Source organism: Andrographis paniculata, unplaced genomic scaffold, assembly GCF_009805555.1.
Source record: "Andrographis paniculata isolate CXL003 unplaced genomic scaffold, ASM980555v1 Contig46END, whole genome shotgun sequence".
In the NCBI taxonomy this organism is placed as follows: Eukaryota; Viridiplantae; Streptophyta; class Magnoliopsida; order Lamiales; family Acanthaceae; genus Andrographis; species Andrographis paniculata.
This window is the reverse complement of record NW_026137580.1, coordinates 2,741,713-2,755,328: the sequence shown is the minus strand read 5'-3', so window position 1 is coordinate 2,755,328 and position 13,616 is coordinate 2,741,713. Positions and strand designations below refer to the sequence as shown.

General features: G+C 37.4%; 2 protein-coding genes across 4 annotated transcripts; both read right to left on the bottom strand.

Moving 5' to 3' along the window:
- Positions 1 to 8,282: 8,282 nt before the first annotated feature.
- LOC127252695 (wax ester synthase/diacylglycerol acyltransferase 5-like) lies at positions 8,283 to 11,855 on the bottom strand. Of its 3 annotated transcripts, none has more exons than XM_051276984.1 (5): positions 11,013 to 11,855; positions 9,611 to 9,662; positions 9,247 to 9,536; positions 8,983 to 9,124; positions 8,283 to 8,904 (listed from the first exon to the last, which is right to left on the bottom strand). In XM_051276984.1, exons 1-5 carry the CDS (start codon positions 11,757 to 11,759, stop codon positions 8,708 to 8,710), a joined length of 1,428 nt encoding a protein of 475 aa, XP_051132941.1. In that variant the 5' UTR covers positions 11,760 to 11,855; the 3' UTR covers positions 8,283 to 8,707. The 3 variants fall into 3 exon arrangements, with proteins under 3 accessions (XP_051132941.1, XP_051132940.1, XP_051132942.1); XM_051276983.1 differs by having other exon boundaries at positions 9,621 to 9,693; positions 11,013 to 11,852; XM_051276985.1 differs by having other exon boundaries at positions 8,987 to 9,124; positions 9,621 to 9,693; positions 11,013 to 11,849.
- A 549-nt stretch (positions 11,856 to 12,404) lies between these two features.
- On the bottom strand, positions 12,405 to 13,369 carry LOC127252397 (uncharacterized mitochondrial protein AtMg00810-like). The gene is made up of 2 exons (XM_051276552.1): positions 13,230 to 13,369; positions 12,405 to 13,098 (listed from the first exon to the last, which is right to left on the bottom strand). The coding sequence occupies exons 1-2, from the start codon at positions 13,367 to 13,369 to the stop codon at positions 12,405 to 12,407; spliced, it is 834 nt and encodes a 277-aa protein (XP_051132509.1).
- Between the last annotated feature and the right edge of the window lie 247 nt (positions 13,370 to 13,616).

Here is a 13,616-nt window from a genome sequence, read left to right as displayed (position 1 = left end):
GATGTGTTTCTTTGGAACTTATGGTTTGCCAGCTCAGTGTTTTTTCATAGTTCCTCCAGACTCAGCGGCTGATTAGTCGTTGTGGAAGGTTGAGCAAAGACAGGTGCCTGGTGCGGAAAGTGAGGGGTCTGATAGTATGGTTATTGTGAATAATATCCCCCTTGATAGTATTGTGGTGCAGCGAACTGTTGCGGCTGATAAAATTTTTGTTGAGGACGTGGACCGACAGGCCTTTGGGTTTGCCCCTTCTGGAACTTCCGGTATTTATGAGGGTTTTTATTGGCCATGTACAAGACCTCCGTTGGATTCTGAGTATGCTCAGTTGACCTCGTAGCAACCTGTGGGCTAGAGTGGTCATCATAGGCGCCCTCCTCAACGACCACGACTTTATTTATTACATGTTTATTTTTATTACTAAAAAGATCTTGTTTCACGAGCTTGACCAGCTCTTTGACCTGGACAAACAAGTTGTCTATCATTGCATCCTATGAAACAGTAGTAGGAACCTGGTAAAGACCCCGTGATAGCTCCTGCTGGCCTCCAGCTAGCTCGTTTGATTGGCCGCCATATTTTCAATTTGTGCCCTCGTTTCAAAAGCACACCGCCCCATCAGCGAGCTGCCCGCTGCTATATCCAAAGACATCCTTAACTCTGGAGTGATCCCTGAATAGAAGATCTTGAGCTCCATGAAGTCAGGAATCTCATGGTGAGGGCAGTTACGAAGCAGCTGTCTGTAGGGGGAAATTGCAAAAAGTATCTCACACGTATAATCCATTATCACTTTTGTCATGTATTTATCTCGCTGACAAAATATATCCCACATGTTTGCACAAGTCGCTATTTCTATCTTTTGGCCGCGCGTTGCCGCGCATGATCACGTTTAAAGGCACGTGGTGTGAATGTCACGCGCGGGCAAAAGACATAAATAGTGACTTTTGTAAACATATGGGATATATTTTTTCAGCGAGATAAATACAGGACAAAAATGATAATAAGGTATAAGTGTGCAATATTTTTTGCAATTTTTTCCTGCTTGTAGCGGCTCCAAGCTTTGGGCAAGGTCTCGTCAGCAGCGATCTTGAAACTTAGAATTTCATTGCTGTGGCTGATGGTTTTTTAAACAAGATGATATTTACTAATGAAGGCCTGCACTACTTCCTTGAATGTTCCAAGAATTGGGTAGAGGTTGTCAAACCACTTCCTACCTTCACCTGCTAAGGAAAATGGAAACAGTATTAGTTTGGCAGCATCCTCCGTGATGCCATGGGACTTCGAGGTGGCAGCAATCCCATTGAAGTTCTGAAGGTGCTCATAAGGGCTTTCATTGAGCAACTCATAAAACTGGCTCTAGTTAGGCAAGCCTACTAGCGCTGGCTTCACTTCATAGTTGCCAAAGCCTCTTAGCGCAAAACTTGTAATTAAAGTGCTATCTAGAATGAACTGATAGTGAACGTCCATGGGGACTTTAGCAAGGGGGCGATCAGCAGTAGGTGGAGGGAGAATGATGGCAGAGGGAATTGCAGCGGCGCGAGAAGATGAAGTCACTTGGGCAGCGATAAACGCAGCCTGTGCAACTTGAGCCTGCTCGACCTGAGCGAGGTACACCTGCATTCCAACCATTCTCTGCTAGATACTTGTTAGCATCCTAACAAGCTGCTCTTCAGTAACTGTCAGGACATGGGGGAATAGAAGGCGGCTGGAGTACAGTGGGGACATGGAGTGGCATCTCCTATGAAGATGCAGATGCAGCAGAGTTGGACAATGTTCAAGCGGAAGTCTGGAAAGTTGAGACAACGGTGGTAGGAGCAGCAGCATTTCCGTTGTTGGCCATGATTCTTTCTCTAGTAATTTCTTGGAATAGACGTCTCTGCCTGCAAGAGAAAGAAGTAGGACTAGTTTCATGCTGAAAATGCTTAGGACCCCTAAAATTAAATATTGCCACATAAAAAAGAAAGTAAGTACAACAATAAAAATTCTAAAAAGTACATAAGGTAAATATGGTGCATCACTAGATTAATTCAAGATTCAATTTCTTGAGTTTAAAATCCCCGGTAACGGCGTCAAATTATGATACACGCGATTTGATGATTTGAAATTTAAAATAGGGAATTTATTATGAAAATAAAGTGAAGTGTGCAATATTGGGTATGGTCAGATATAGCTCAAGAAATAAAGTTGTAGACCCTGAATCGCTTATCACAATTATTTATACTCTTTTTACTGGTGAGTTTCCAGGTCGAACACAGGGATTTTAAGTCGTGAAATTTAATCGAGAAACTATGCTAATGATATGCATCGGAAAAGCAAGAAATATCTTGCTTGCGAGCGAGCCAATAACAGATTATGCTAAGCCGGAAATTAAAGAAAGCCAGTAAAGATGAGCGATTGGGTGAGCAAAAGCGGAGGCGGTGACCGATGGATGCAGCGAGAGCGGTAGATGAGCGGAAGCGGACGGATGAAATGGGAGCGGTATATGTATTTTAGGTGAGCATTAGCGGTGACCAGATGATGTTGTGTGTGATCCGTGTGTTCCTTAATGGCTAGAAATTCATGGATGAAACGAGCGAATAATGAAGGTGAGTAAGCGAAACATATATTTATAATACGTAACAAAAGAAGACAAAAATGTAATTGTGTAAACCTGTTAAGACTGAAAACACTCCGCTGGTACTTGACCTTAAAGGATTTACAACAAGACTTCATTGACGCCCAGAATCATAACATTATACGCAAGAAAGTCTACTGTCACTAGAAATTCTGTGGCCCAATAGATCCACGTCTATGCCTAGTTAATTATTCTAATCTCTGTCTTATTAGTGGTTTTACCAATTTTTACCTCTTTTTAATCAGAATCGAATTCAGAACAACAACTAAGCATGTTGACAAGGCTCTCACGTACTTAGCTACGTTGAACTACCTAGAATCTGTTAATGAATACGATGCAAAACTAGGTTGAAATAGTCGATTCTTCTTTGTTTTTCCACAGCGAAATAGTATTCTAATCCTAATATTTTGACACAAATATGACTCTTGGATGGAAGTGATAATGGAGAAATCTTGATATTCATTACTTACTATAGAAAATAGTAAAATTCTATATTACGAAAGCAATAAAACCAAAGCAGAAACAAAGCAGTAAACTATCCTAGAAAACAGTAAGGTGAGCGGCCAGAGGAGGAGAAAACCTCAACTCCCCTGGCCATTCCTAACTATAGAACTCCTTTACAAGGTTAGAGCTCCGAAAAGCACTAAAAATCTGCAGAATTAAACACTTGAAAGTATGTATGCGTGTTTTAGAAAAAAAAAAGAATTATGGCCCTATTTATAGATCAGAGAAGACAGCAGTTACAAGCAGTTACCGAAAATCCAATTTTTACTAAAAATTCTTGAGAAGTGGCTCCAACCGCTGAGCAGTTACGCAGTTGGAGGCAGTTATTCTGTTAAAGCAGTTGTACTGATCATAACTCCTAGGGTAGTCGCTTCGCTTGCTTTGGAATGTAAGGGCCTAGATCTTCCTCGCTTGCCCAGATGGTTGGAGGGCATCAGCACAACTCAAGCAGAGCTGTCATCGTTGGCTTATATCGGAATAAATAAACTGCTGAGAGATGAACACTTAGTGAATTTTTTTGAAGTGGTTCACTCTCGCTTAGCTACGGTGGATGTTTGGTTGCTGGTGCTAGCTCGAGCGAAAAGAGCGTCCTTTGCCGAGTGGAAATGTCATCGCTTGACTTTCAATACCTAGCTTTTCTGGACCAGAACATTGCTCGAATAGGCCAAAAATGTTAATAATCTCAACAAACGCGCTCTGGATCATACCAAACATAATAGTTCAATAAAGTATGCCATAAATCAGATATATTGATGGTTTTCACATAAAAAATCAGCTAATACACGATTTTTTCAAGAAAAAAATATATTATTTAGAGTTATCATTAACCATGTGATCCGAGTACAAACCTCGATATAGGAGGTATAGATAATAATTTCATAAGCATTAGATTTTTAGTACCGGGTATCCTCGAATGTAGTGTATTTCAGTCAATCCTACGCACAAGGTCCAATGTGCGAACTTGGTGAGAGCACTTCCTCTCTCAACTCTGGTGGACAGAAGATTGTGTTTTGTGTTACAGTGTGTATTGCTTGGTAATAGGCCTAAATAACCAATCAATCCATGAGAGTAATGATGTATGAGTAAAATCAACATAACTTACCCTAGTCACTCATGATTTATTTAAGAATCTATAGTAAACATGGGTTAGTTACCGTTCCATACACTTTTGGGTGTCACAGGAAAGTAATCGTGATTATTTCATCCCTGCTTACCAATATCAATTAAAAATTTTGAATCGAGAATAGCTTATTTCTGAACCACATATAACCAAGGTGTAGATACACATTACTGGAGTATATGAAATTATATTACAAGTACGTAATAACAGCTCTGGGGGTATTACAATCTTGTGTTGATTGGCGGTTACAACTACGTGTAAGGCAACAAGGTTCCTTGGATCACATCGTGAGTACTTCCACTATTAGCGAAGGTATATGCATGAATGTTAAGTTAGTACACATGTTGTTACTGAAAGTATTCATGGGCAAACAGTCTATTACATTGTAATGTATGCAAAACTAATAGGTGTTTAAGCATCAATAATGAATGCATAAGTGTTATATGTATAGTTGCAAATATCCTTCAATATGGTTGCTATCAGTCAACCCTTCGATGATGGAGGCAATTAAGGCACTCTATGGGAGCACTCCCTCTATTAGCGATGGTATATGTAATAGTCTTAAACTGGTATACGTGTTGTCATTGGAAGTATTCGTGGTTCATCGGCCTAATATATGGTAATGTCCAAAAGTAGAATTGCACAATAAAAACTGTGAACATGATCAATCATAACATGCTAGATAATAACCATAAACAACATAAAACTACTTTGTTCTTCTCATTCACTCCACTCCCAACAAATATCAGTGACATGCTGCTCACCATGCATAGTAATGTCTATGTTGTCCGGATGATAACTATTGACCAAAGCTAGTATGATGCAACGCGAATCTTATTTTTGGACAATCGAGAAAGTGTTCAAACGGAGTTTGTTTTATTTCCTTAATATGAGAATTTGACATTTTCTTCTTCAAATTCTCCACCTCAATATAAAAGTGAGAAATGACAAACCGGCTAACCACATATTTATACTCATTTCCCATTCTGTAAAAAAATAAATATCAGTCCGTAATAGGGCATCTCAAAATACCTTACAGGTTTACCAAGTATACAGGAGACTACATCAAAACACAACTCAGGTACATATATAACCCCCATAAGTATATTACATAGCATGTTAGGTTTAAAAGATGCAATTGTGGGTACATAAAAATATCATAACTGATTCTCAGACGATTTAACTTGTAATTCAAATTTCGACCCCTAAACGTGATTAATAATCTTAAAACAACCAACCAACATGTAAAAATTAAACAATCGCAGTCAAATCAAATTCATCGTCCCGTAGAACCTCTTAAAAATATAGTGTTAAACTCTAAACACACAACTATGTCCAAGCACATATTCTGGAAAACGAGAGTTTCTTTATGACAAACGAAGAGATACCACATTGCGGTCAAGATTTAAACCGCAAGCGAACACACAATCTAAGGTAAAAATACTGTGAATAAAATAAAAATTTAGGAAGAACGAAAAAAAACTTACTTATTCGCGATGCGTCGGGGTGATGGGCTCGTTTCTAGCTTCCTTTTCTCCATGTTTTTTCAGTTTGTCGGACAATGAGTGAAAATGAGAACAATCGGCTGCGAGTGAGAGTTGTAAAAGTTTGGTAGAATTTTGTTTGCAATTGAGAGTTGTGGGTGTTGGTTTTCTCCCACCCCACTATCAAATCATGTTTGTAATTTTGTAACTACTATTTATTTATTTATTATTTTTTTTCAAAAGTATATAATAAGCATACACAAGTATATATATAGAACATGTTAAGTAGAGCGGGAAGAAGTATGAGTATATATAATAGTTGTATGGGCATATGGATATGACATCGAAGTATTTATTATCTTTTAATATTTCGAAATTAAAATAAAGATAAAAACATCAACATGCCACATCGAAGAGGATTGGAGCAATTGGACCAACGGGCAACATAAATATGTTATAAACAGAATCCCAAAATGTTGCATCGAAGTCAGAATGCCTTTTTGGATGTGAAAGGCATATGTGAAGAAGATGATCACCCTATCGATCCTTTGGTTCTCCCACTGTTTCTCGAACCGGCCAGCAACTCTCTAATACCATCTCCGGTAATAAAAAAATGGTTGACGGGAATGTCTTCATGCCATTGGATAGATGGTCGGCATTGAAATCAAAGAATTTCGAACTAGGTTTCGGCCCTCAAAGAACATGGCCTCCGCCCCAACAGTCTCGCTAGCTTATTTAAAATAAGGATGCATGGCAGGAGTATACTGCTTCAAAGCTAAAAGGCCCGGAACTAGGGATGAGACATCAATGGGCAACGCCGGAGCAAATTCTCTTATTGTTGTCATCACACGGAAAGTAATTTGAAAGAAGGATTTTTTTCGCAAGAATTTTTTCTGAATTAAGGAAGTGTCGTGAGCACAAAAGAGAATCTTCAAGACAAGGTTTTCAATTTGAAAAGGAATTGGTGGCGGTTATCATCATTACTTTTGTAGATCTCGAAAACCAATCTCAATTTCAACAGACTCATCCAAAGGTTACCACTCATTCTCTACGTGTTATGTAGGGCTTAGTTGTTTGGAATTGCAAAAAAGGGGAACAAGTTGTTACATATAAAAATTCAGCCCTCGACTTTACGCAAAATTCGCCAACAGCCACCAAAATACTTATTGCGATTCAAGCGGATGTTGACAAGTGTTGATTAGACTTTTGCTTAACTAAACAACAAATATGATATCGGTCTTGGAAGACCAATCCTGAGCGGACAGTTTTAGACGTTTTTAACTTAATAAAACTGCCAAGTAACCAACCCCTGGAATCAAATAACCAATTTTCAACCACCCTATTAGGTGTCTTTAAATGCGAGAGAACAATAAATTATGACATCTTTAATCACAAATAAAGTTTTTGAAAAATTTATTGAGATCAATGTCCTAATTTTTTTTTTTTGTTTTTTATATTTTGCATTCTTTAATAGCTTAGATATTTTCTTTCTCAAGCTATAAAAACCAAATTCGAGTTTTTTTATCCGAAGTATACTGTTTTATATTAGATTTCTCGTCTAACATGAATATATTAAATTAAAAATAAATATTTAATTTGATAATTAATTTTGTAAAAAAAAAAAAAAAAAGTCATTTGATAAATAGTGTCAGATCATAACCAAACTTAAAAGAAACATAACCTAAAATTCTTGGGATGAATTATAAAAGAAATCGCATTAAAATAAAAGTACATGAAAACAATGGGTTTGTTTCCTTTGTCTGGTTTCGAGGTTTTGCACCGGAGAAATAATATGCAATGTTAATTAACCACCCTTAAAATCATGCCTACTTGCCATTAAAATAAAAAATTATGAATTATGAATTTTAAAATACGTGTATAATTGTATTTTAAAAAAATAAATAAATTATATAAAACGAACGAAAATATAAATAATAGACACGACTCATACTCCTTCCGTCCTTTTTTTTAATTTTCTTTTTTTCGTCGTCTCATAAAAAAATGATGACAAGTTTTTATTTTTAGTAAATTTATTTATATTAAGCATACTTAACAAATATAAATTAATTTAATTATAATTTTAACTTCTTACACATAAGACTAGTTCAAAACTTTTTATTTATATCTTTCCTCAATAAATAAATATTTTTATTTATATTTAAAATTTCTCATTTTTTATTTAAATTAATTTTAAGTTAATTATAAATAAATATATATATTTATTAGTTATTTGTATTATATAAAATTTTATTATCTGTACAAAATGATATCATATTGCATATATACAGCACCAACAACACTACTTATATAATAATAATAATAAAATAATACTCCCTCCGTTCCAAATACCGTGTCTGCTACACCGTAGACACGGTATTTTAGGAGGAGTGTAATTAGTAGATAAGTAAGAATATATTAGTGAAAATAATTATCTTATAATATAAATATTATAAATTAAGATTAAAATAACTAATTAGTTTAATTAAAATTAAAAAAAAATTAAAAATTTAAAATGAGATTAAAGTGTGTAATCATTTTAAAAAAAAAAGAAAAGTGACTATGTGGGACGAACAGAAACGGCAACATGGACATGGTATCTGGGACGAACAAAAACGGCAACGTAGACATAGTATCTGGGACTGAGGGAATACTTTTTTAAACCAACACAATCATTACCTATCAAATATACTTATAATCCCTCAAACTCAAACCAAACCTATAAACCTAAAAAAATACAAAAATTCAAACTCATCCTAAAATTCAAATTCAATTCAAACTCATACTTCTCAAACTACCTTAAAAGAAACACACCCAATAATAATATCAAGATATGAGCCACCCACCCACTGCACACTTTCAGGTAGCGGCTGCGGATTCACACCTCATAAAATAAATATATATATATATATATATATGAGCCACCCAAGGAAATAGGCAGATTCCGTAGAGAGTTCAGTGCAATGAAGATATCCAATAATAATATTATTGTTGGAGCTAAGCACAGAAGCAGCGAGCTAGGGATTTGCTGGCGACGCTTGTGCCTGTGCCTGTGCCTGTGCCTGTTGTTTCATATCGAGCAAGGCTTCTTGGAAGCAATGGGCAAGAAGCTTGGGGTCTGGTATTACATCCTTGGCCACTAGGATTTGCATCTCCGCCATTCCTGCATAACTTACCATATGCATGGTGATTGCCTGCAATGTAATAGTAGTTTTATCAGTTAGGTTTGGAGAATAATATATGAAACATACAATACACACACACATACATACATACATGAGGTAGGCTGCTGGAGGACACTCTAAGGTACTTGACCGGATTGTCCACAACGGTGATCGCCTCTTGCGGCCCAACCACATTCGACACCGTGAACGTCGTGTTGCACACGATTCTGTAGTTGAGAATGCTAGCAACCTGCATCCATCCATCCATCCATCCATCTCATATATATATATATACACATATATATCTATCTCGCGGATTCAATTCAATTTATTTCAATTCAATTGGATGATTGAGTGGTTTGGTTTGGATACCTTGGGGCCGAAAATGGACATGATTAAGAAGCCGATGTAGTAAGAGAGGGGTGCCTCAAAAGAGAGCTTTTTCTTGTCTATCATAGCCTTGCCCCTCCGCACAAACCCCATGGGATCCGAATTGTCATGGTAGTAGTACACGGGCAGCAGAAGCATACCGAACTTGTTTCCCCATCGGCTGCCCGAAGTCCTATTCATCAGTTCCGCCACGTCCTGTAATCCCGCTTCGGGTCTCAAGTTGATCATCGCAAGCCCGGTCAGCTGAAGCCCCTCAGGCAGCTGCCCCACCCCTACCACACCATATCCATGTAATAAATGAATTGATTATTAATAACCTAGTAGTAGTAGTAGTATATGTACGTACATGCATTTACCTTTTGGATTTGTCCTGTCCAAGTATCTCGACAGCCCACACGCTATTATACCAAAAAGAACATCATTTATGGTCTGTTAGTTTATTCAGAATCATGTGATCAGTACATATCCAGACACAGACACACGAAAGCCCACGCCACACGCTCAAAGATATTATTATTATTATTATTATTATTATTATTATGTTAAATTGCACAAAATTCAAAATTAATTTTATAGAATGACACGAAATTTTCTATATTTTTAAAATTGCTTCGAATTTTTTTGTAGTTTCGTAAAACTCTGCATCTAATTCCTTCAGCCCTCTTTGTTTAATATTGTTTAATCTGATTTTAAACTCAAATTACAAATATAGCCGGGATTCTTACTTCTTCCGTCCTATAACAAATTATCGAATTTTTTCATTTTAATCTGTCACATAACAAAATATTTATTTACTTTTTTCTAATAATTGTATTATCTAGTTAACATTACAAATACATTACAATTTACAATATATTACACAAATATTATTACATTTGTATCACACCATACTAATAAGATTATTTTAATAATTTCTATTTTATTTCTACTAAATCATTATATAATACTAATATTTCTAAAACTCTCTGAAAAAACAAACATATACCTAGTTATGAGACGGATGGAGTATTATTTAATTTCAACAAATAATAAATATACTAAAAATAATTATTTTTATACGATTTTAGAAGTCTTTTTTCACTATTCTTTAAAGCTAAATATAAAATAAAATAAATAAATATATTTATACTTTTAGGAATTTAAAAATAAATATTTTGAAATTCATAATCAGATTGAGTGTGTGTAAATAAAAAATTGATAAATAAGGATGTAAAAACTGATAAGGCTAGGCTAGAGTTTATAAAATTTAAGGGTGTGTTTGTTTGGGGGTTTGGATTTTGGATTGGGATTTGAATAGTAAAAATTTTGAATTTGAATAGTTGTATGATGTGATATAAATAGGGTTTGATGTGATATTTTGAATGTAAAATTGATTTTTAGTATAATATAAAAAATGAAAAATAGGTGTTTGATTTGATATTTTTGGGGGGAAAAAATTGGATGAATAGTAAAAATCCTCCAAAATCCTTCAAACAAACACACCCTAACTAGAAAATTGGATGTAATTTTAAAAATAGGAAAGATTTTCACAATTTTGTAAAATCACTTACCAATTTTGTGCAATTTAATCTTATTATTATTATAAAAAAATTAAGATAAAAATTAATTGTGCATTGATTATATTTGTTGGGAGTTGGAGTTTTAGAAGCGTTAATTCTACGGTGGAGTGGGTGGGTCAATTCGAATAAGACATCCCTCCCTCCCTCCCAACGATCGGGTCAGGTTAGGTTAGGTCAGGAAATGCTCACCGCGCCGGCGACGGATCGTTTCACGAGCTTCATGTCCTCCAGGCGGAACCGCGCCGAAGCCAATTTCCGCGGCCAGAGCTCCACGGCGGCCCCGCCGCTCAAGGCGGTGGGCTTATCCTTCAGCCACAGCGCCCTCATGGAAAACTCCAGAAAGTGAACCAAAGTATACCAAACTACCTTGACAAATGTCCAAAAACTCCATCTGCTTCTCCTTAGCGCCGCCGAGGAGGAGGAGGAGGAGGAGGCACCGACGCCGCCGATGGTCGGCGTCTGCGACCTGTCGTCGGCTTTCCTGCAACACGACAGGAGCATAGACATCAACGAAATCCCGTCCCCGAGCGCGTGGTGGACACGAAAGACCGCGGTGTTGTGCGCCAGGAGCAGGTGAATCTCCCAAAGGGGTTTATCCGTGGGGAGCGGCGACGACACCGACAGATCGGCGATGAAATCGTTCACGGCGTCCTCGTCGGAGACGGAAGGATCCTCCGACAGGGGTTGCCGCCGGACCAGGAGGTGGCGCTCTAAGTCGACGGCCGTCCTCCGCCAGTGCTCGCGGCCGCAGGCGGCGTCGCGCACCATGAGACTGCAAAATCTGGGGTGCTTCAGCATCACTGAGCTCCGGAGCTCCGCTTTGACGGCGTCGACGTCGATAGGTAGCTCGACGGCGATGGCGCAGTGGATGATTTGGTTGGTTAGCGGCTGCACGAAGAGGCGACCCGCCGGAGTTAACGGTTGGTCGCCTTCCATACATAACAACCAAAACCTAAAAAGGCTCAAGTATATATTAATACATGTACAGAGAGAGACACGGATTTATTAAAAAAGAAAAAAACAAAGGAAAGGGGGAAAGGGTCATGCTCATTTATTATTTGCAGAGATAGGTTCTGACGCGTAGAGTCGGGCTAAAAAGAAAACGACGTCGTGTCTAGTTGGGGGTTATTCGTTTGAAACAGATATGAAGCTGCAACTCCCAGGACCCACAATAAGAATTAAACTATAGGTATGGATGAGAGACCAGCGGTTTCAGACAAAATTAAAAAAAAGGCTATACTGATGAAAAATCTGGTTCATTCAATACAAAACCTGGAGAGAAAATTTGGCTAAATATTACCATAAAAAAAAAAAAAAAAAAACTAAAAAGCAAGAAAGAAGGAGTCTATTACTCCATAAATTGAAACTGACATCAGCTAGTTGATCATTTGAATCACAATGCACCAATTCAACACTACATGTCTTTGTGAGCTTTCGAAGAAAATGAAAACGTACATCAATATACTTACTGTGACCATGCATTACTGGATTCTTCGAAAGTTTAATAGTTGAGCTATTATCACAAGAAACAATGACCAATTTCTCGTACTTTTGATCCAATTTTGCTAACACCCTGCTCAATCACATTGCTTGACACGCACACGATGCTGCGGCAATAAACTCAGATTCCGTGGTGGACAAACTTACGACTGGTTGCTTATTAGAAGACCATGAAATTGCTCCCGAGCTTAATAGAAACACATAACCTGATGTGCTTTTTCTATCTTCTACATTTCCAGCATAATCACTGTCTGTGTAAGCAATAAGTCCATCATCGTCTTCCCTTTTGTAGAAGATCCCAAAACCACTAGTTCCCTTCAAATATCTCAAAGCTCGTTTTACCACCTTCAAATGCAACTCAGTGGGATTTTCCATATATCTACTAGCAAGGCTTACCACAAACATCATGTCCGGTCGCGTTGCAGTGAGATACATTAGACTGCCTACAAGTTGCTTGTAGTAAGTCTTATCCACCTTGACACCATCTTCATCCTTGTTCAGCTTAACCCCAAGAGCCATTGGATTATGAACATAGTTGCTTTTATCCATTCCAAATCGTCTCAACAACTCGGATGCATACTTGCTTTGATTTATAAAAATACCATCTGGTCGTTGTAAGACTTCAAGACCTAGAAAATATCTCATCTTCCCGAGATCTGTCATGCCGAATTCATGTTTCATGGATTCTCTGAACTCAATTATCATCAGCTCATCATTTCCAGAAACAATAAGATCGTCGACATATAAACTGACAATTACCATGTTCTTCCCTTGTCTTTTGACATACAATGTATGCTCATGATCACATTTCTCAAAACCTACCTTCAAAAAGTGAGCATCTATTCGAGTGTACCAAGCACGTGGAGCTTGTTTAAGCCAGTAAAGTGCCTTTTTCAATTGATAAACCTTTCCCTATTTCCTTTTTGGACATAGCCACTTGGCTGCTCCACAAAAACAATCTCAGTCAATTCACCATTCAAAAATGCAGATTTCACATCTAGTTGGTAGATAGTCCATCCTCTTTGAGCTGCAAATGCCACAACCATCCGAATTATTTCCATACGAGCAACTGGTGCAAATACCTCGGTATAATCTACTCCGTACTGTTATGAATACCCCTTCACTACTAATCGAGCTTTGTATTTATCCACCTCTCCAAGCTCATTGAACTTGGTCTTGTAAACCCATTTTACCCCGACCTTTTTCACTCCATTTGGTAGTTTTGTTAACTCCCATGTATTATTTTTCTCAATCGCTTCCATTTCTGCATCCATTACTTTTCTCCATTTGTCA

Excerpts from the sequence above, each read along its gene's own strand:
- LOC127252397 (XM_051276552.1), bottom strand. The coding sequence starts at position 13,369 with ATGGTTGTGGCATTTGCAGCTCAAAGAGGATGGACTATCTACCAACTA. Across the intron at positions 13,099-13,229 it reads CAAAAAGGAAATAGGGAAAG|ACAAGGGAAGAACATGGTAA; the intron begins GTTTATCAATTG and ends GTATGTCAAAAG.
- LOC127252695 (XM_051276983.1), bottom strand. The coding sequence starts at position 11,759 with ATGGAAGGCGACCAACCGTTAACTCCGGCGGGTCGCCTCTTCGTGCAG. Across the intron at positions 9,694-11,012 it reads AACGATCCGTCGCCGGCGCG|ACCATAAATGATGTTCTTTT; the intron begins GTGAGCATTTCC and ends ATAAACTAACAG. Across the intron at positions 9,125-9,246 it reads TGTCCATTTTCGGCCCCAAG|GTTGCTAGCATTCTCAACTA; the intron begins GTATCCAAACCA and ends GGATGGATGCAG.